The sequence below is a fragment of the Salmo trutta genome, chromosome 1 (genome assembly GCF_901001165.1).
Source record: "Salmo trutta chromosome 1, fSalTru1.1, whole genome shotgun sequence".
Lineage (NCBI taxonomy): Eukaryota > Metazoa > Chordata > Actinopteri > Salmoniformes > Salmonidae > Salmo > Salmo trutta.
The window spans coordinates 14809877-14830114 of NC_042957.1; the positions used below are offsets into that span (position 1 = coordinate 14809877).

The 20238-nt window shown below is 43.5% G+C and overlaps 1 protein-coding gene across 3 annotated transcripts in view; it reads right to left on the bottom strand.

Moving 5' to 3' along the window:
- Positions 1–3932: 3932 nt before the first annotated feature.
- The window catches only part of LOC115168369 (serine/threonine-protein phosphatase 2A 56 kDa regulatory subunit gamma isoform), a 42057-nt gene continuing 25751 nt past the window's right edge, over positions 3933–20238 (bottom strand). For all 3 annotated transcript variants that reach the window (XM_029723689.1, XM_029723603.1, XM_029723778.1), the window contains 12 exons: positions 13654–13764; positions 13208–13300; positions 12973–13103; positions 12564–12623; positions 12360–12468; positions 12099–12152; positions 10977–11147; positions 10728–10855; positions 10488–10589; positions 10031–10103; positions 9499–9609; positions 3933–6092 (listed from right to left, as the gene is read on the bottom strand). In XM_029723689.1, coding sequence (XP_029579549.1) covers positions 5958–6092; positions 9499–9609; positions 10031–10103; positions 10488–10589; positions 10728–10855; positions 10977–11147; positions 12099–12152; positions 12360–12468; positions 12564–12623; positions 12973–13103; positions 13208–13300; positions 13654–13764 — 1278 coding nt within the window. In that variant the 3' untranslated portion in view covers positions 3933–5957. The remainder of the gene's footprint in view (positions 6093–9498; positions 9610–10030; positions 10104–10487; positions 10590–10727; positions 10856–10976; positions 11148–12098; positions 12153–12359; positions 12469–12563; positions 12624–12972; positions 13104–13207; positions 13301–13653; positions 13765–20238) is intronic.

Below are 20238 nucleotides of genomic sequence, written 5' to 3' on the forward strand. Positions count from 1 at the left end.
ATCCAACCTTAAGAGAGTAAAGTACTTGTATTTTACAGCAACAATCTGGGGAAATTAATGATCAAATTGGAAGCTGGGGATGATTAGGTGGCCATGATGGTATGAGGGACAGCTTGGGAATTTAGCCAGGACACCAGGGTTAACCCCACTACTCTTACAATAAGTGCCATGGGATCTTTAGTGACCACAGTCAGGACACCCGTTTAATATCCCCTACACAGGGCAATGTTCCCAATCACTACCCTGCAGCATTGGGATATTTTCTTTTAGACCAGAGGAAAGAGTGCCTCCTACTGGTTGTCCAACACCACTTCCATCCAGGGAGGGACCACGACCAACCCTGCTTAGCTTCAGAAGTAAACCAGCAGTGGGATGCAGGGTGATATGCTGCTGTCAAAAATACATGTGGGATAAAAAAGAAACCATGACCAGGCCTGGTGGAAAAATTACATTTTTCGTTAAACTTTTCAAATGTCGACAAAACTAAACACGCTCGACAAGGTGGAATATTTGTGTCGGTAAAATTAATTAGGTGAATAATGTCAGTGGAAACGCTTTTATGTGCAAATATTGATATAACCATCATATGGAAGTAAACTTGGGGTCACCCGATGACTTGTGGTCCTCCCACTACGACTCGTCAGGAAAGCATGCAGTTTATTAGGTAAATGAGAATTTAACCGAAAAAGTTATTTTTATGTGCACTATGTCATCACACAGCCTTTTATCTGGTGGGAAAATGCGCTTTTTTAAAAATGTATATTTTAGAATATTAATATCTTTCACCAATTGGATGGAAACTTAGCTATTCAGGAGTATTTGTGTCATGGCATGTGGGCCCCATTGATTTAGTTTGTTTTAGTCACAGATAGCATAAGCCATGTCCAAATGTGTAGAATTGAAGGGGGAAAAATTGCTTTAAATTGCAACATTTTATTTCCACCAAAAGGCCAAATGTGTAGAATTGCAAGAAATTTGCCTTAAAACAGTTACATTTGGTAACCCACCACCTAAACCCCATTTTTATCCATAAAAAAAAAATTATGCATTATACCTGCAGACTTAACCATAGGTTCATTGTAAATTGTATTCTAGATATTGGAAGAGTCAATAAAACAGCTCAGGTGTTAACGTAATCGGTATTGTTTGCAAAAAGCATCAAAAGGAAGTCACTTAAATGTTCGGGAGCATAATTAGTGCACAATTGTATTTTATAGTTTACTCTCCGATAGACAGCACCGCTATAAAATGTTTTCGGGTATGAGTCAGTGTATGCCTTTTACTGTATTAAGGATTCAAAAACAAGCTTCTAGATGTACATATTCTCTCTGGGGTGATGTGTTGTGTGAGATATAATAGGCTAGTCAGGCAATCTCCAGAGTCTGAGTGATGGAGAGAAGTTGGAAACCTTGATAAGTGGTCATCCGTGTCCATGGATACAGAACTAAATAAGGATGGGGATGTAGTTCGTCAAGGAGTAGTCTCACATGGCCATCCTTCCAAATCGTCACACAGGCTTCCAAGGGTAGTGAAGGAGGAATTAGGCGGCAAATCATGAAAGCACTCTATGCCTGTTCTAGGATGAAAATATAAAAACTCACATGTTCTCTTTATTTACCATATACAGCTAGATAGATGTACACCACTGGAGATTTCGGATAAAAGCACACACATAATGCTGATGTATGTAGGAACTCATCACATACTTTTAAAATGCTGAAACAAAGAAAGTCTTGGATTACAAATCGATAAAAAAATAGTAGAATCCAAATTCCAAACTGTTCTAAATGCATATAGGCCACATGTTGTGTTGACGTCTGTGCCACATCCCAACTGTGGTAGCTAATAACCTTTGTTTTCTGTACAAAATATTACATCTACCATGTAGTAGCTATAACAAAATAAAAGTACATTATATGTACAATATTAGATGAGGCCAATTATCATACAGGGTGCATACCAAAAGACACTTGCAGAATCATTATTTTCAAAATAAACAAAACCATACAGTGCCTCCGCAAAGTATTCAGAACTCTTGACTTTTCCACATTGTTACATTAGCCTTATTCTAAAATGGATTAAAAAAAAATCCTGAGCAATCTACACAGAACCCCATAATGACAAAGCGAAAATCGTTTAGAAATGTTTACTAATTTATAACAGAAATACCTTATTTACATAAGTATTCAGACCCTTTGCTATGAGAAAAAATGTAGCTCAGGTGCATCCTGTTTCTATTGATCATCCTTGAGTTGTTTCTACAACTTGATTGGAGTCCACCTGTGGTAAATTCACATGATTGGACATGATTTGGAAAGGCACACACCTGTCTATATAAGGTCCCACAGTTTACAGTGCATGTCAGAGCAAAAACCAAGCCATGAGGTTGAAGGAATTGTCCGTAGAGCGCCGAGACAGGATTGTGTTGAGACACAGATCTGGGGAAGGGTACCAAAACATTTCTGCAGCATTGAAGGTCCCCAAGAACACAGTGGCCTCCATTCTTAAATAGAGGAAGTTTGGAACCACCAAGACTCTTCCTAGAGCTGGCCACTCGGCAATCTGGGGAGAAGGGCCTTGGTCAGGGATGTGACCAAGAATCCGATGGTCACTGACAGAGCTCCAGAGTTCCTCTGTGGAGATGGGAGAACCTTCCAGAAGGACAACCATCTCTGCAGCACTCCACCAATCAGACCTTTACGGTAGAGTTGCCAGAAGAAAGCCACTCCTCAGTAAAAAGGCACATGACAGCCCACTTGGAGTTCGCCATAAAGCACCTAAAGACTCTCAGACCATGAGAAACAAGATTCTCTGCTCCGATGAACCAAAGATCAACCTCTTTGGCCGGAATACCAAGCGTCTGGAGAAAACCTGGCACCATCCCTACATGGTAGTATGGTGGCAGCATCATGCTGTGGGGATGTTTTTCAGCGGCAGGGACTGGGAGACTAGTCAGGATTGAGGCAAAATGAACAGAGAAAAGTAGAGAGATCATTGATGAAAACCTGTTCCAGAGCGCTCAGGACCTCAGACTGTGGTGAAGGTTCACATTCCAGCAGGACAACGACCCTAAGCACACAGCCAAGACAATGCAGGAGTGGCTTCGGGACAAGTCTCAATGACCTTGAATGGCCCAACCAGAGCCCGGACTTGAACCCAATCGAACATCTCTGGGGAGACCTGAAAATATCTGTGCAGCGACGCTCCCCATCCAACCTGACAGAGCTTGAGAGGATCTGCAGAGAGGAACGGGAGAACCTCCCCAAATACAGGTGTGCCAGGCTTGTAGCGTCATACCCAAGGAGACTGAAGGCTGTAATCACTGCTAAAGGTGCTTCAACAAATTACTGAGTAAAGGGTCTGAATACTTATGTAAATGTGATAGCCTTTTTTGTTTTATACAAATTTGCACAAATTTCTAAAAAACGGTTTCTGCTTTGTCATTATGGGGTATTGTGAGTAGATCGATAAGGGGAAAAACAACTTAATACATTTTAGAATTAGGCTGTAACGTAACAAAATGTTGAAAAAGTCAAGGGGTCTGAATACTTTCCGAATGCACTAAGTAAAATATAGAGCGCGCCAGAGGCTACAATATTAAAGCAATTTGATGAAGAACAACAGTCACCAACAGAGTCCTCTCTGCTCTCAGGACACTGGGAACAGCCAGGGATCCATTCACATTCAGTCAACTGAAATTACAATTCTCCTCTGTGAAGCAATGAGGAAAATTTGTATTTCAGATGACTTCCTAAATTGACCCAAACCCTGGTGCCATCCAGTTTTGTTTGTGCCAGCTATAAAAGCACTCTATACCTCCTTTTAGTAATTTTACAGCAAAATAGTTTGGGAGGGGGGGTGGCATAAATGTATGGTGAATGTTATTCTTTAAGACAAAGAAAATAAATCTAGAAAGAGACAGCGAAACATCGTGATAGTAATAGTAGTATATTTACAATTTGCACATTCAATCTGAACAGAGTTTTTGCAGGCAATGGAAAAGACCCTGCACACATCCAGAAGTAGTGTCTCACACACACAGAGCTTCTCTACAGGGATACAGCCAGAGTGCATGTCTGTCTGGGGACTCAAACAATGGTGTTGTATCACATCAATACTCTGCCTGCATCTTAAATGGCACACTATTTCCTATATAGTGCACTTCTTTCGATCACGGTCCATAGGGCTCTAGGGAAATAAGGTGCCATTTGGGGGGACATCCTAAATGGAACAGGGCGAGGGGTAATAAAATCAGGTTGAATGAGAAGCATCCTTCTCTACACATTTTTCATCAGGCACACAGAGGAACTGACGTAACTAAACAGACCAAACAGCACGAATGATTAATTCATTTTGGATCTTGGGTTTTTATTCTTCAAGTTTTATCAGGAAGTGCTTCTATGTTAAGTCTTTGGGGCTTACCCACTCCTCTCTAGCTTGACCACAATCATTGACCTGCTTTGTAGATTTAACAAAAACAGCCCGAATGCGTTTTACACTAAACATTGCCCTAAACACATACTAAATACTGTGGGTGGGTGTGTGTGCCATTGTGTTTCAACGTGTGTCTCTGGTCTGTTGGGAAGCTAATGCTAAATTCAAGATGGTTCTGCATTCACATAACACTGCTATTCTACTCAGTTTAGCCGCTTGTACATTAAAGGCACTATGAAAGGAAAGGCTTGTGATGAATACTGACTGACTACAGACAGAATGATCTTTATATGACTGAACTAGGTTACTACTTACCAACGTATAAAAGCAACATCAGAAAGAGAGGGGTCTTGGTTATGAAGAGTAGAAAACAGTGGGGAGCAGGTATTCCTCTGTGTAGCCCAGTACAGCTCCTCCCACTCACACACTACAGCTCAATGGGAGGCTGGAAACACAACTAGAACACAGACCTCAGCTTTCACAACACTAACATGACCTGGATGTCTTGATCAATACTGATTATGAATGAAGACAAAAACAGACCGACAGGGAATGGGAGTGACGTGTTCACATGGACAGTAAACTCCAATGGATCCAGAAAACAATTGATGTGCTGTGCCCTCAGTCTTAGAAAACCGTTAACCATTGTTCGAACCAACCAAACACACTGCAACCTGGGCCAACGTATTGCCTACAATATCATACAGCTAAGAACGTGTGGATAAGTTTAAAAAAAGCAAGAAAAAGCAAGTGAGGTTGGCACCAAACTAGGTCTGTACAGACCAGCTGATGTCCAGTGGACAGAACCCCCCTTTCACTCAGGCCAGCACATTTAGAGCCACAACTTTATTACGTCTCTTGACTGTCCCCAATAATTCCCCTCCCATCAAATCAATCCTAGCAGAACACAAGAGAAAGATTACGCTTATGGCAATAGCAGCAGTAACTAGGCAACAAAGAATAAACATGAGAGAGAAGGACTGTGCTTTCCTCTCCATGCTAAGAGAGCGAGAGAGACTAAACTGCTTCCTCCTTCACCCATTACGTACAGTATACATCTATAATACATGTCTGTCTGCCAGTCCTATTGTCAGTGCACATGACATCTAGAATGAGGATGAGAGAAAAACAGAAAGAAACCAACAAATTAAAACAATAACAGAAGACCTGAGAAAAATGACCAGAAGGGGACTGCTTTTACAAGACAGAGAGAGGGAGGGAGGGCGAGGGGAACAATGTCATGTTTGGTGGTTATGCCATACAGTCCTGTGCCATTGACATCTCTGGGCAGGGCTGGAGCGAACTGGGGAACAATTCAGAGTTGGACTGGTGGAGTTGTCTGCGCTGCAGCTTCTTTCAGCCAGGCCATTCTGTTTTGTTCTATTCTGGTCTGGACCTTGTCTGTGCTGTTCTGGGCCTCTGGGGGCTGGTCTGTGTCAGTATATGGTGTCTGACTGTATGTGAGACTGTCTGTACGTACGTGTGTGTGTGTGAGAGACTGTCTGTACGTGTGTGTGGGGTCTTTAGTGTCCGTCGTGTGGTGTGACCATATCATTGGCCCTCCGGTGCGTCTCTAGGGCCTTGACGGTGGAGATGTCCTGAGGCAGCTCAGACTTCCTCCTGACCAGCACACGCTCCTTACGCTCGTTCCTCTGGAGCTGTCGGGGAGAGGGAGAACAGTTACACTCCAGTCAAACCAAAATCTACAAAGTAGTAAGGAATGGCGGAGATCACCCTATGTGGATGTATTCTCCAAATAGCATGTACGACGTTGCGCTGGCTGTTAGCCTATTCAGCGCGGTGTCTACGCAAGCAAGCTAAACCCTCCCTTCCCTGATTGTTATTAAGCCGCTGCTAATTTGCATAAACGTCGGACTCTTAGTCGCCAACGGTTGAAGTTGGAGTATGCGTTAGGGGAAGCATCGCGACTATCCATCCCAGACTTTTTTTTTTGCTTTGTGGACATGAGGTGCAATTTAGGAAAAAAGAGATGCATCACTTATTCTGCTGTTCTATTGCACATGCAGTGATAGAGGGAAAAAAACAACTGGTTCTTTGTTAGCAGGAACTTCTGTTGTAATATCCCAAACGGACGTAAATGTTTCACCATTAAGGATCCCAGCTAAGTAGCTAAATCCAATCCAATTTGATTTATCACGTGCCGAATACAACAGTTTTTTTGCTGTTTGTGTTTATAGGCTGGGTTTCTGTACAGCACTTTGTGACATCGGCTGATGTAAAAAGGGCTTTATAAATACATCTGATTGATTGATTAACGATGGTGTTGGAGTCATGCTTGACCACGCAGTTGTGGATGAACAGGAAGGGACTAAGCAAGCACCCCTGAGGGGCCCCTGTGTTGATGATCAGCGCGGCAGATGTGTTGTTGCCTACCCTTACCACCTGGGTGCGACCATGAGGAAGTACAGGATCCAGTTGCAGAGGGAGGTGTTTAGTCCCAGGGTCCTTAGCTTAGTGATGAGCTTTGTGGGCACTATGGTGCATCCTTGTTTCTCGCTCACACCTTTGATAATGAATGACCTCCAATTGTTTGATTGCTAGAAGTACTGCCTGGTCTTATGGAGGCAGAGTGATCACACATCCTCTTCTCCAAGAGATGGGGGCACAGTTACACATCCAGAGAGTTCATCAACCTAAATAAACCTTCTCTAGTCCTTGATAGTCCTCAGTGCCGCTACAATTCAAATAGCACGTTAAACTAGGTCTATCATGTCTTGACTAGATCTCAACTCAGTGCTTCATATTGTTTACCCAACTCAGCCCAATACATCATGTCCTAGACATGTAGTAGTCCTGTATGAAGTGTACACTATAGTAGACATTACTGTCAGCTCTCCCCTGCCTTAGAAATGTGAGCCTGCCTATAGATAACTAATTCTGTCGATAAGTACGTCACCCACAGCCCTCTCCCCGACCCTGTCCCTCTCCTCTACAACCTACATTGCGTCCCAAATGGCACCCTATTCCATATGTAGTGCACTACTTTGTACCAGGGCCCATAGGGCTCTGTTGAAAGTAGTGCACTGTATAGGGGATATGGTGCCATTTATGACACAGCCTGGGCAGGTGGTGAGGAGAGGGCTGTGAGTGGCGTACTTCTACTCCTACCCATGCTGCACTACTCCTGTTCCTACACGTCTGTCTCCACCCCTCTTAACTTCTTATGGATGGGTGGCAGTATTGAGTAGCTTGGATGAAGAAGGTGCCCAGAGTAAACTGCCTGCTTCTCAGGCCCAGAAGCTAAGATATGCATATTATTAGTAGATTTGGATAGAAAACACTGACGTTTCTAAAACTGTTTGAATGATGTCTGTGAGTATAACAGAACTCATATGGCAGGCAAAAACCTGAGAAAAATCCAACCAGGAAGTGGGAAATCTGAGGCTTGTAGTTTGTCAAGTGATTGCCTATCCAGTATACAGTGTCTGTGGGGTCATTTTGCACTTCCTAAGGCTTCCACTAGGTGTCAACAGTCTTTAGAACGTTGTTTCATGCTTCTACTGTGAATGGGGAGAGAATAAGAGCCATTGGAATCAGATGACTGAGACAATGACATGAGCTCAATCGCGCGCACTCCCGTGAGAGTTAGGCGTGTTCCTTTTCATTTCTGAAGACAAAGGAATCGTCCGGTTGGAATATTAATGATAAAAACATCCTAAAGATTGATTCTATACATCGTTAGACATGTTTCTACGAACTGTAATATAACTTTGACTTTTTGTTTGAACTTACAGCGCGAGCACAGTGCATTTGCATTACTCTACTGAACGCGCAGACAAAAAGGAGGTATTTGGACATAAAAGGATGGACTTTATCGAACAAAACAAACATTTATTGTGGAACTGGGATTCCTGGGAGTGCATTCCGATGAAGATCAAAGGTAAGTGAATATTTATAATGGTATTTGTGACTTCTGTTGACTCCAAAATGGCGGGTATCTATATGGATTGTTTTAATGTCTGAGCGCTGTACTCAGATTATTGCAAAGTTTGCTTTGGCTGTAAAGCTTTTTTGAAATCTGACACAGCGGTTGCATTAAGGAGAAGTGTGTCTTTAATTCTGTGCATAACATTTGTATATTTTATCAAAGTTTATGATGAGTATTTCTGTAAATTGATGTGGCTCTCTGCAAAGTCACCGTGGGTTTTGGAGGCAAAACATTACTGAACATAACGCACCAATGTAAACTGAGATTTTTGGATATAAATATGAACTTTATTGAACAAAACCTACATGTATTGTGTAACATGAAGTCCTATGAGTGCCATCTGATGAAGATAAAAGGTTAGTGATTCATTTTATCTCTATTTCTGCTTTTTGTGACTCCTCTCGTTGGCTGAAAAATGGCTGTATGTTTTTTTTGTGACTAGGTGCTGACCAAACAATCGTTTGGTGTGCTTTCGCTGTAAAGCCTTTTTGAAATCAGACACTGCGGTTGGATTAATGAGAATCTTATCTTTAAAATGGTGTATAATACTTGTATGTTTGAGGAATTTTAATTATGGATTTTTGCTGTTTTGAATTTGACGTTCTGCACTTTTACTGGCTGTTGTCATATCAATCCCGTTAACGGGATTTCAGCCGTAAGAAGTTAACCCTTAGCCTACAATTTCTGCACCCCCGCGGAAATCTAATTAACACAATAATAAAAAATACCCATCATCATCTGACTGTTTAAGCTTGAGATATGTTTTTTGCATGGGCGGCGTCTCAAAATACCGCATCCGCCGATATCACCCTATACCTTCAGGGGCCTTTAAATTAAAAACCTAATAGCTAAATGATACTTGGTATGACCATCTTGAACAATTCCATAATGTTAGCTTAGAACACCCCCCACCCAGGCTTAGACTCTAGAGGGTTAAAACTGCAACAATGTGTGACAGGAAGCACCAGATTCTGATGCTACATTGCATACAGCTCAGGAGACTGCTCTGGACCTTCACATGAACAGTCTAATTCAATGCACTGACTGCATGGAGGACGACAGAGGAATAGCACACTAGCCCGCCTGCCCCCCCCCGTACCACCAACACACAGTACCTGTGTGGCTTCTTCCTCTATGGTCTTCTTCAAGATGTTAACATCCTCCATCATTGGTCCGTCTGTCTCCATAGGACTACCCAGGTCTGACGGGTCCACGTACACCAGGAACTAAACACAGCGAGAGAGAGGAGGGTAGGATTATAATGAGACACCAGGAAGTAAACCGAGCCAGAGAGGTGAGGAACTCCCAAAACCAAAGATAATGATATAGATCATTTGGTCAAATCCATGAGTCAGATGATTTCTGGTTGTTGGGTTCTGAGCCATAGAATACACCTACGTATCTGGTGCTGCCTGGGCTGTTCTGTGGTGGAGGACTAGTGGCAAAACTACTGGCTCAGTTGGTAGAGCATGGTGCTTGCAACACCAGGGTTGTGGGTTTGATTCTCATGGGGGACCAGTACGAAAATATATGCACTCACTACTGTTAGTCGCTCTGGATAAGAGCATCTGCTAAATGACTAAAATGTTTGAGAGAGCAAGAGACAACAGGGATTAAAACACACAAAGAGAGATGTTTGGAGCTCACCTGGGGGTTGGACTTGGCCAGATTCTCAATCTTCACCCACGCCTCCTCTCTCTCTTTCCACTTGGCCTTTTCTCTTCACACAACAGGTTTAGAGAGACACGGGAACAGAGATCAGACAACGACAGGTTTAGAGAAACGGGGGAACAGATCACACAACGACGGGGGAACAGACACGGCAACGACGGGGGAACAGACACGGCAACGACGGGGGAACAGACACGGCAACAGACAACGACAGCGCAACAGACAACGACAGCGCAACAGACAACGACAGCGCAACAGACAACGACAGCGCAACAGACAACGACAGCGCAACAGTCATTTCAGAGTCATTTCAAGATGAAATCTGCTAACTGGAGACAGACATAGAATGAAACTGTGGGTGGACGTTGCGAATTAATGAACAGTTATGACAAAGGTTTTATTCAGTGTGTGTTTAGAGGTAAAGTAGTCTTACTTGTTCTTCTCTGTTCTGAACTGCTGTGTGCAGTCATCAAACAGCTTCTGGTTCATCTCCATGAAGAGCTTCAGGGCGTTGTAGATCAGACCGTGGATCGTCCTGCACACACACACACACACACATTAACCATACATACGGACCGATGTTTACTTCTTTTCACAGGGCAGCAACAGAGAGACGGAGAGAGTCTGCTCCATAGTGGTAGGTAGTTAGGTAGTTGTTAGCAGAGTGGCTCACTTGTTCCAATGGGTCTTGGAGTTGAGGTAGAGCGAGGGGAACATGATAGGGAGGATCCTGGCAGCATTGTCACTGATCAGACTCATGATGTACTCATTGTTCCAGTAGTACAGCGCTCTCTCTGCCACCTGATACACACACAGAGAGAGGGATGCCTGGTCAGGCCACACCATAGCACAGATAACCACACACAAGCATGGACATGCACAACACACACACTGCATGAGTTCCACCAGATCAAACACACACCTGGAAGTGAGGGCTGGACACACACTTGGCCAGCTGTCTGAAGAGAGGCTCCATGACCTTGACGAACTCAGAGGGTTCGATGACGTCCAGGATTTCCTCCAGCTCATTGAGGAACATCACCTCCTTTGGACTGTGCGTCTTTGGCCAGTACTTCAACAGAGCCATCACCGTCTACAGGAGAAGATTAAAGTCATACATTAATACTGAACTATCCAGTCACACCCACAGAGCAGTGGGTCTAACTATCCAGTCACACCCACAGAGCAGTGGGTCTAACTATCCAGTCACACCCACAGAGCAGTGGGTCTAACTATCCAGTCACACCCACAGAGCAGTGGGTCTAACTATCCAGTCACACCCACAGAGCAGTGGGTCTAACTATCCAGTCACACCCACAGAGCAGTGGGTCTAACTATCCAGTCACACCCACAGAGCAGTGGGTCTAACTATCCAGTCACACCCACAGAGCAGTGGGTCTAACTATCCAGTCACACCCACAGAGCAGTGGGTCTAACTATCCAGTCACACCCACAGAGCAGTGGGTCTAACTATCCAGTCACACCCACAGAGCAGTGGGTCTAACTATCCAGTCACACCCACAGAGCAGTGGGTCTAACTATCCAGTCACACCCACGGAGCTGTGGGTCTAACTAACCAGTCACACCACGGAGCTGTGGGTCTAACTAACCAGTCACACCCACAGAGCTGTGGGTCTAACTAACCAGTCACACCCCCAGAGCTGTGGGTCTAACTAACCAGTCACACCCCCAGAGCTGTGGGTCTAACTAACCAGTCACACCCCCAGAGCTGTGGGTCTAACTAACCAGTCACACCCCCAGAGCTGTGGGTCTAACTAACCAGTCACACCCACAGAGCTGTGGGTCTAACTAACCAGTCACACCCACAGAGCTGTGGGTCTAACTAACCAGTCACACGGAGCTGTGGGTCTAACTAACCAGTCACACGGAGCTGTGGGTCTTGGCCAGTACTTTAACAGAGCCATCACTGTCTATGGAGAAGATTCACACATGAACACTAAGCCAGCATTGGAGCAAAGTACTAATCTCACGCATTCCATGGGGGAATGGTGATTTTTGCCCAGCGAACAGCAAGATGTCTTACCGGTTCTGTGAGAGTGCTGTCCTTCTCTAGAAACTGCACCACGCAATAAGCCAGCTAGAAAAGACAGAGAAACAAAAAAGCAGATTAAGTACATACAACCATCATGTCGACACCGCTTAATACAACAAATAAACGCTTATTACAACCTATAACACATATAGGCCTAAATCAAAAGGTTTATTGTATAGCAGGCCTAAGGCTTTAACTGTAGGGTCATTAACAGTAACGTGTTTGAAACCAAAGGTAGTTAGGGATAGCTACCTGTGGGTGATAGACACTAAGGGACTTGACTTTGTGTAAAGGCAGCAACACTTTCAACAGGAAAATCTTGTGCTCCTCTTTCAACGGTAAGGCAAAGCCATTGATTATGCTGCAAACAGAAGGATTTGAAGGTTGTAATCAGCAATGTAATATTTCTGATACACAAAACAATATAGGCACAAAAACGATTAAAGAAACACATACCTTCCTAATATTTCCAATAACTCTGCTATTCCGTTATGACGTTCTGTTTCATAAATGAACCTGGAAAGAAATGACAATGTCAAAAGCCGAACAGAGCAGTTCAATAAATGGTCATTTAAACATTGGCATTCGCCATGTTAAGTGTCTCCCCGTTCAAAGGCCCTTAAATGTTTGGTTTTTCCCATTGAACGTCTCAAGGCTTAAACATCCTTCTTTAACCCGTCTCCTCCCCTTCATCTACACTGATTGAAGTGGATGTAACAGGTGACATCAACAAGGGATCACACTGTAGCTTTCACCTGGAATCGCCTGGTCAGTCTGTCATGGAAAGAGCAGGTGTTCTTAATGTTTGTACACTCAGTGTATGACAATGCAATTTCATAGTACAGTATTATGACCATTCACTCACTTATAGAATATGTTATTGATCTGTTTCCTGATGTACGCTCTCAGGCCCAGGAACTTTCCGTAGATGCGATGCAGAGTGGTCTTCAGAAAGTCCCTTTCCCTGGGGTCTTCACTGTCAAACAGGTCTAATAGCTGTGGAGACAACGCAGCAGGTGACCTTAGATCACATGTACTCTCACACAATCTCACATCCTGTTTATTTACTTCCAGTGAGAAAAGGTCCAGTGCTTAGCTACCTGCATTACAAATTTCTGGTCGATATACTTCTTGGCCACATTTGGTTGAAAGTCTGGAGACTCCAGAAACCGGAGGAAGAACTCGTAGACGAGCTGGAGAAAGAGGAGCAGAGGTATACACATCAGTGGTATGAAACAGCGCACGTGTTCATTTGCTTTTTAAGCGACTGTGTACGCCCCAAGCGCGCGTGACTGCGTGTGTGCGTGTGTGTGTGTGTGTGCGTGGCCGTGCCTTATGCGGTGTGCGTGGCCGTGCCTTATGCGGTGTGCGTGGCCGTGCCTTATGCGGTGTGCGTGGCCGTGCCTTATGCGGTGTGCGTGGCCGTGCCTTATGCGGTGTGCGTGGCCGTGCGTTATGCGGTGTGCGTGGCCGTGCGTTATGCGGTGTGCGTGGCCGTGCGTTATGCGGTGTGCGTGGCTGTGCGTTATGCTGTGTGCGTGTTTACCTGGAGGTGTGGCCATGCGGCCTCTAGCGTGGGCTCATCCTCCTCTGGGTCAAACTCAGCCCCTGTGGGGTTGGATGATGGAGGCAATGTCCTGAACATGTTCACTGCAAACTGAAGGACAGACAGACAGGCAGGCAGGTCACGACACAGCACTTCATATTATTACCATAAGGGCTATTGGAAGAACTATCCCAAGCATGCGTCAGTTACCAAGTTAGTTGGCTAGCTAAGTTTCTAACCATGGATCATGAGGGTTAACAACCTATAGTTACAGCACTAGCAAATTAACTTTTGCTAGTAAACAAGTCTGGTCATTGTCTACGCTAATATTTTATGTTAATGATAAAGTATGTTGCCAGCTAATGCATAAAGTTAAAACAAGTTGTCTCTTGCTAAAGTTAGCTAGCTAGTTACTTTCGTTACAATGTCTATGTTAGTGTTGTCACGACACCAACATTTTACTAACGATACCAGGTAGTATCACAATACCGAGTAGTATCGCAATATTACGGGGGGAAATTCAGATTGGCCTAGCGTCCTGTTTGCCCCATCCCCCAACGACTGTTTTTTAAAACTAATTGAGCATGTGCTACACCAAAAACCTGGCAATGATATTCAATATATTATATGAATATATTCATATTCAAATAGCTACGCTCTTTCTACTTGCACATCATCATCTGCACATCTATCACTCCAGTGTTAATTTGCTAAATTGTAATTACTTGCTATGGCCTATTTATTGCCTTACCTCACGTCATTTGCACACAATGTATATAGACTTTCTTTTTTCTATTGTGTTATTGACTGTACGCTTGTTTATTCCGTGTGTAACTCTGTTGTTTGTGTCGCACTGCTTTGCTTTATCTTGGCCAGGTCGCAGTTGTAAATGAGAACTTGTTATCAACTAGCTGACCTGGTTAAATAAAGGTGAAATAAATACAATTTAAAAAATGTAAAACTTCTACTCAATACAACCCGTATTGAATTATCTAGACACTTCTACTCAATACAACCCGTATTGATTTATCATCTAGACACTTCTACTCAATACAACACATATTGAATTATCTAAGACACTTCTAATCAACACAACACGTATTGAATTTAACTTCACACTGTATAATAGAATACTGCATACCTGTGATTTGTCTGGACGAATGGGAGGAAGGAATACACATGCATAATGATCTGCATATCATCGTGGCAATACAGGGAGAACACTGCATGAAACCTTTACTCTTCAGTAAACAGACCCACACGCTCTCCCTCCGTCTCGCTCGCTCTCAAAAACACTCCTAAACATACTGCTGCCAACTTTAAAAACCTTATGCACCAAACAGAATTTAAGGAGCACCAGAAAGAGACAGTTTAGTCTTCCAGTAGGCCAATATGATTCAAAGGTAGGATTCATTTCTCATGAGTAGCAAAGCAGACACTTAATTTCTTCCTGTGCCAATCAAATTTGCCAAGACCTACTATCAATTTAGGTTAGCTAGGAAACATGACTGAACATTGTTATCAAGCCGATAATTAGAGACCTGGGATTTGTTTCAAACGGCCAGCGACATGGTTTGTGAAATTATATATTTTTAAATGGTTAGCTCCGGTAAAATTGGTAATTTTCTTTGCTGTAAGCTGCAAGCATGCCTTTTGCGAAGCTGTGCCTATTTGTCCTCTAGCACTCACAGGCTGTGTGACAGCAAACTTGCAAAGTCTACTCAGACTGGCCTGTGCTCTTGGTTATACCAGGGATGAAATAATACCATTTATTAACTTTGCTTGCTCTGCACGCTGCTCCAATGTATCAAATGTAACAGAAGACTGCGTCCCCACTCGCCATCCCGTCCCCACTCGCCATCCCAGCTATATTTTTAAAAACATTTATGGAGGAATAAATGCCACAGGAAGACCAGACAGAGTGAGTGATGGCTGGAAGGGGATCCGGCTGCCGGCTGGCTGATTACAGCTGCCACATGTGATAGGTGCATGAAAGTGAAGCGGACATTATTGGACCGGCGCATACAAGAGTCTAGTTAATGTTGCTTAAATTCAACTGAATGTCTAAACAAAACTGACTACTAAGATTTCAGAAACAGGCGTCAGCGGGTTCTTTAGATCGGTAGGGACAACAAAAAAATTTGGTAGTATCTTATGAAACAGTACTACAGTATTCTAAAATGTTGGTATCATAAGTACCATGAGGTTTTGGGACCATATTACCCTGGTACCGGTATACCATGCAACACTAGTCTATGTAGATAATACAAAACGGATTAACAGTCAATTGGCTTTACTGACAATATTGCAATATTAAGCCGAATCAGACGTTTAAATCTACAAATGTTTGACGTATAACAGCTGAGAGTAGTCGTGATCCAGGAAGGTCCAGCATAGATGAGCAACCAACATGACTCAATTTACTCTAAAAAGTTCAAAAGTAATGAAATAGCGCGGGAGTGCGTAGTGCCTCAAAATGTATGGAGTGAGGATGGGGGTGTGGAGCAGGGTAGAAGGCATGTTGAGAAACACCCTGTTTCATGTGTATTGTGAATACAACTAAACAGTACAGATGTTCAGCGAACCTCTTCACCCATCAGGCTGCATCTTCTTGAACATTTACATGGTCATCATTTTAAAATCTTTTCAATCAACGCAGCCACAGACCAGTAGAACCAGAGAGAGGAGGATGTCAGGACCTTTAAGATTACATTTACCCTGCATTCCACTGCTGGCTTGCCTCTGAAGCTAAGCAGGGTCGGTCCTGGTTGGTCCCTGGATTGGAGACCAGTGCTGCTGGAAGTGGTGTTGGCAGGCCAGTAGGGGGCACTCTTCTCTTGTCTAAGGAGATCCCAATGCCCCAGGGCAGTGAAGGGGACATTGCACTGCATAGGATGCAGTCTTTCGGATGGGACGTTAAATGGATGTACTGACTCTGTGGTCATAAAAAAAAAAAGATAATAATAATCATCGCATGGCACTTAGAGTAGGTGTGTTAACACCGGTGATAAGGCAAAATTCCCAACCTGGCCCCATTTCATCATCCACCTGATAGTTAATGTGTGGTGAGCGTTCTGGCACAAAAATGGTTGCCGTGAGTGCCGCACGTTGGTGGTGGATGAAGCGAGTTTCTCTCCTTACCATGTAAAGCACTGAGTACCTCAGTTTGTAGAAAAGCGCTATATAATTCCGATTCATTCTCACCTTTCAGATAACACTAGACCCCCCCATCCACCCAGTTGGGTTAAAATGCACTCACTTGACTGAATTATCAATATAACATTTGTTTTGGAGCACTTTACCAATCTGACGCTGATACGGTCTGTAACAATAGTGCACTTATCAATTCGGCGCCCCCTCAAAGTGCCACCCATCGTGGTCTAACAACCATAAAGAACACACCCTTTAGAGTCCGCCTCGTCCACACTTTGATGTTAAAAGCAGTGAACACATCAAAGTGAAAGACTCAGGAAGGGGAGAACTAAAGTAAGCCAAGAGTATATTCTTATGCTGATTTGGCAGCGGCCTTGCATTTTCTGCTGCACTGATCAAATAGAGGCAGGATCAGGAGAATGAAGGGACATTTGCACCTTGATCATCCTTGGTTTCCTGCTTTGATAAACATCAAAGCCTGTTTTAATTCAGACCTGGCTGGCCGGCAGGCAGGCAGCACCACGACACATCCCCAGCCATGTATATCTGTTACAGAGGTAGGTGAGCCCATGATGACGAAACCAAAGGATGAGTTCAGATTTTCACACCAATCTGATTTCAGTCATATCTACAGTACGAAATGCATGAAATGAAATGTATGAATTCACTACTGTAAGTCGCTCTGGATAAGAGCGTCTGCTAAATGGCTAAAATGTAAATGTTAATATGTGCCGTAACACAGATATTGAGCCCACAGTGCTAGCCCTTGGCCGATAATGGCTAGCTAGGTAGACACTAGGCCTACTGCTAGCTGTACTATAGAATAACAAAGTTGGCCCCGCCTCTGACTCTGGGTAACAGATTCAAGTTCAGTGAGTGTAAAGCAGTTCCACTCTGCAATGCCCTGGTTTCACAGAGTTCACCTGGTAGGGAATGGGACGCGCCTATGCCTCAGGAACTATAAAGAAAACAGCTGGTTTAACCAGAACTGAAATAACTTGAAGAACTTCTGCCAAAGGCACCCTGGACTAAAAACGTGAGACTGAGAAATGCGGAAACTTTGTGGTATGTGGAATATGCCATTTGAAAGCTTCTGTGACAGCTTAATTGATTGAAATGGCTTATAGCTTTCATGACCACTTGAGGATAGCAGGGTTATGAATTCACTCAAGCCAGAGACAGAAGCCTACACAAAATGGTTGTGTGGGGCCTATGGACACAATGTGTTTGTAACACAAACATCAGAGGGTCGTCTTGGTGACCATTAAAAGCAAGTTTGAGGACAATTAGGGATGTGACAAATGTAAAATGTTCCTTAAATGTTTGAAAAAAAAATAAAAATGTTAAAACGATAAGAAACATCGTTAAAACAATTACAAAATTCCACATCAATTTACAATACAGAATGGTTCTATTACGTATGTATGAACAACTAGGTCCGGGCGATGAAGTGACATCTACCACAACCCTTTACAGACGTATTACTGTAGATGCGTTGTGTGTCGATAGCAACAATTGATAACTTAACAGACAGTTTAAAAAAGTGCCGCATCAGGTCTGTACCTTTTCAGACAGTACAGTCGTGGCCAAAAGTTGAGAATGGAAATAAATATGTGTCACAAAGTTTGCTGTTTCAGTGTCTTTAGATATTTTTGTCAGATGTTACTATGGAATACTGAAGTATAATTACAAGCATTTCATAAGTGTCAAAGGATTTTATTGACAATTACATAAAGTTGATGCAAAGAGTCAATATTTGCAGTGCTGACCCTTCTTTTTCAAGACCTCTGCAATCTGCCCTGGCATGCTGTCAATTAACTTCTGGGCCACATCCTGACTGATGGCAGCCCATTCTTGCATAATTAATGCTTGGAGTTTTTCAGAATTTGTGGGTTTTTGTTTGTCCACCCGCCTCTTGAGGATTGACCACAAGTTCTCAATGGGATTAAGGTCTGGGGAGTTTCCTGGCCATGAACCCAAAATATTGATGTTTTGTGCCCCGAGCCACTTAGTAAATCACTTTTGCCTTTTGGCAAGGTGCTCCATCACCTGGATGGTTGGGAGAAGTTGCTCTCGGAGGATGTGTTGGTACCATTCTTTATTCATGGCTGTGTTCTTAGGCAAAATTGTGAGTGAACCCACTCCATTGGCTGAGAAGCAACCCCACAAATGAATGGTCTTAGGATGCTTTACTGTTGGCATGACACAGGACTGATGGTAGCGCTCACCTTGTCTTCTCCGGACAAGCTTTTTTCCGGATGCCCTAAACAATCGGAAAGGGGATTCAGAGAAAATGACTTTACCCCAGTCCTCAGCAGTCCAATCCCTGTACATTTGGCAGAATATCAGTCTGTCCCTGATGTTTCCTGGAGAGAAGTGGCTTTTTTGCTGCCCTTCTTGACACCAGGACATCCTCCAAAAGTCTTCGCCTCACTGTGCGTGCAGATGCACTCACACCTGCCTGCTGCCATTCCTGAGCAAGCTCTGTACTGGTGGTGCCCCGATCCCGCAGCTGAATCAACTTTAGGAGACGGTCTTGGCGCTTGCTGGACTTTCTTGGGTGCCCTGAAGCCTTCTTCACAACAATTGAACCGCTCTCCTTGAAGTTCGTGATGATCCGATAAATGGTTGATTTAGGTGCAATCTTAAATGGCAGCAATATCCTTGCCTGTGAAGCCCTTTTTGTGCAAAGCAATGATGATGGCACGTTTCCTTGCAGGTAACCATACTTGACAGAGGAAGAACAATGATTCCAAGTACCACACTCCGTTTGAAGCTTCCAGTCTGTTATTCGAAGTCAATCAGCATGACAGAGTGATCTCCAGCCTTGTCCTCGTCAACACTCACACCTGTGTTAACGAGAGAATCACTGACGATGTCAGCTGGTCCTTTGTGGCAGGGCTGAAATGCAGCGGAAATGTTTTTGGGGATTCAGTTCATATGCATGGCAAGAGAAATTTTTGCATTTAATTGCATCTCTGATCACTCTCCATAACATTCTGGAGTATATGCAAATTGCCATCATACAAACTGAGGCAGCAGACTGAAAATTAATATTTGTGTCATTCTCAAAACTTTTGGCCACGACTGTAGAATTCTGCTTCGGCGTAAAATGTTCTGAATTTTTTCCCTGACAACAATAAACGGTGCTGTGTTATTTATGCAGTTTAATGGTATGGTAGCTAGATGCGTTTTATACTAAAATGTATTGGTAAGTCACGGTATTTAACAAACTTTAAAGTACTTTTTTAGGAGTGAGTAGTCTGCGAGCAGGCAGCAGGCGAGCCGGCTTCGCGCAGTAGCACGAGATGATGATTGACAGTTCTGGTTGCCTAGTGATGGACTTGAGTCCCGCTTTCAGAAGCGGTAATTCCTTTAAAGACAAGTAAATGTCAGTTCATCTCACCAGAGAAGGTTTCTTGTTTGCATTTA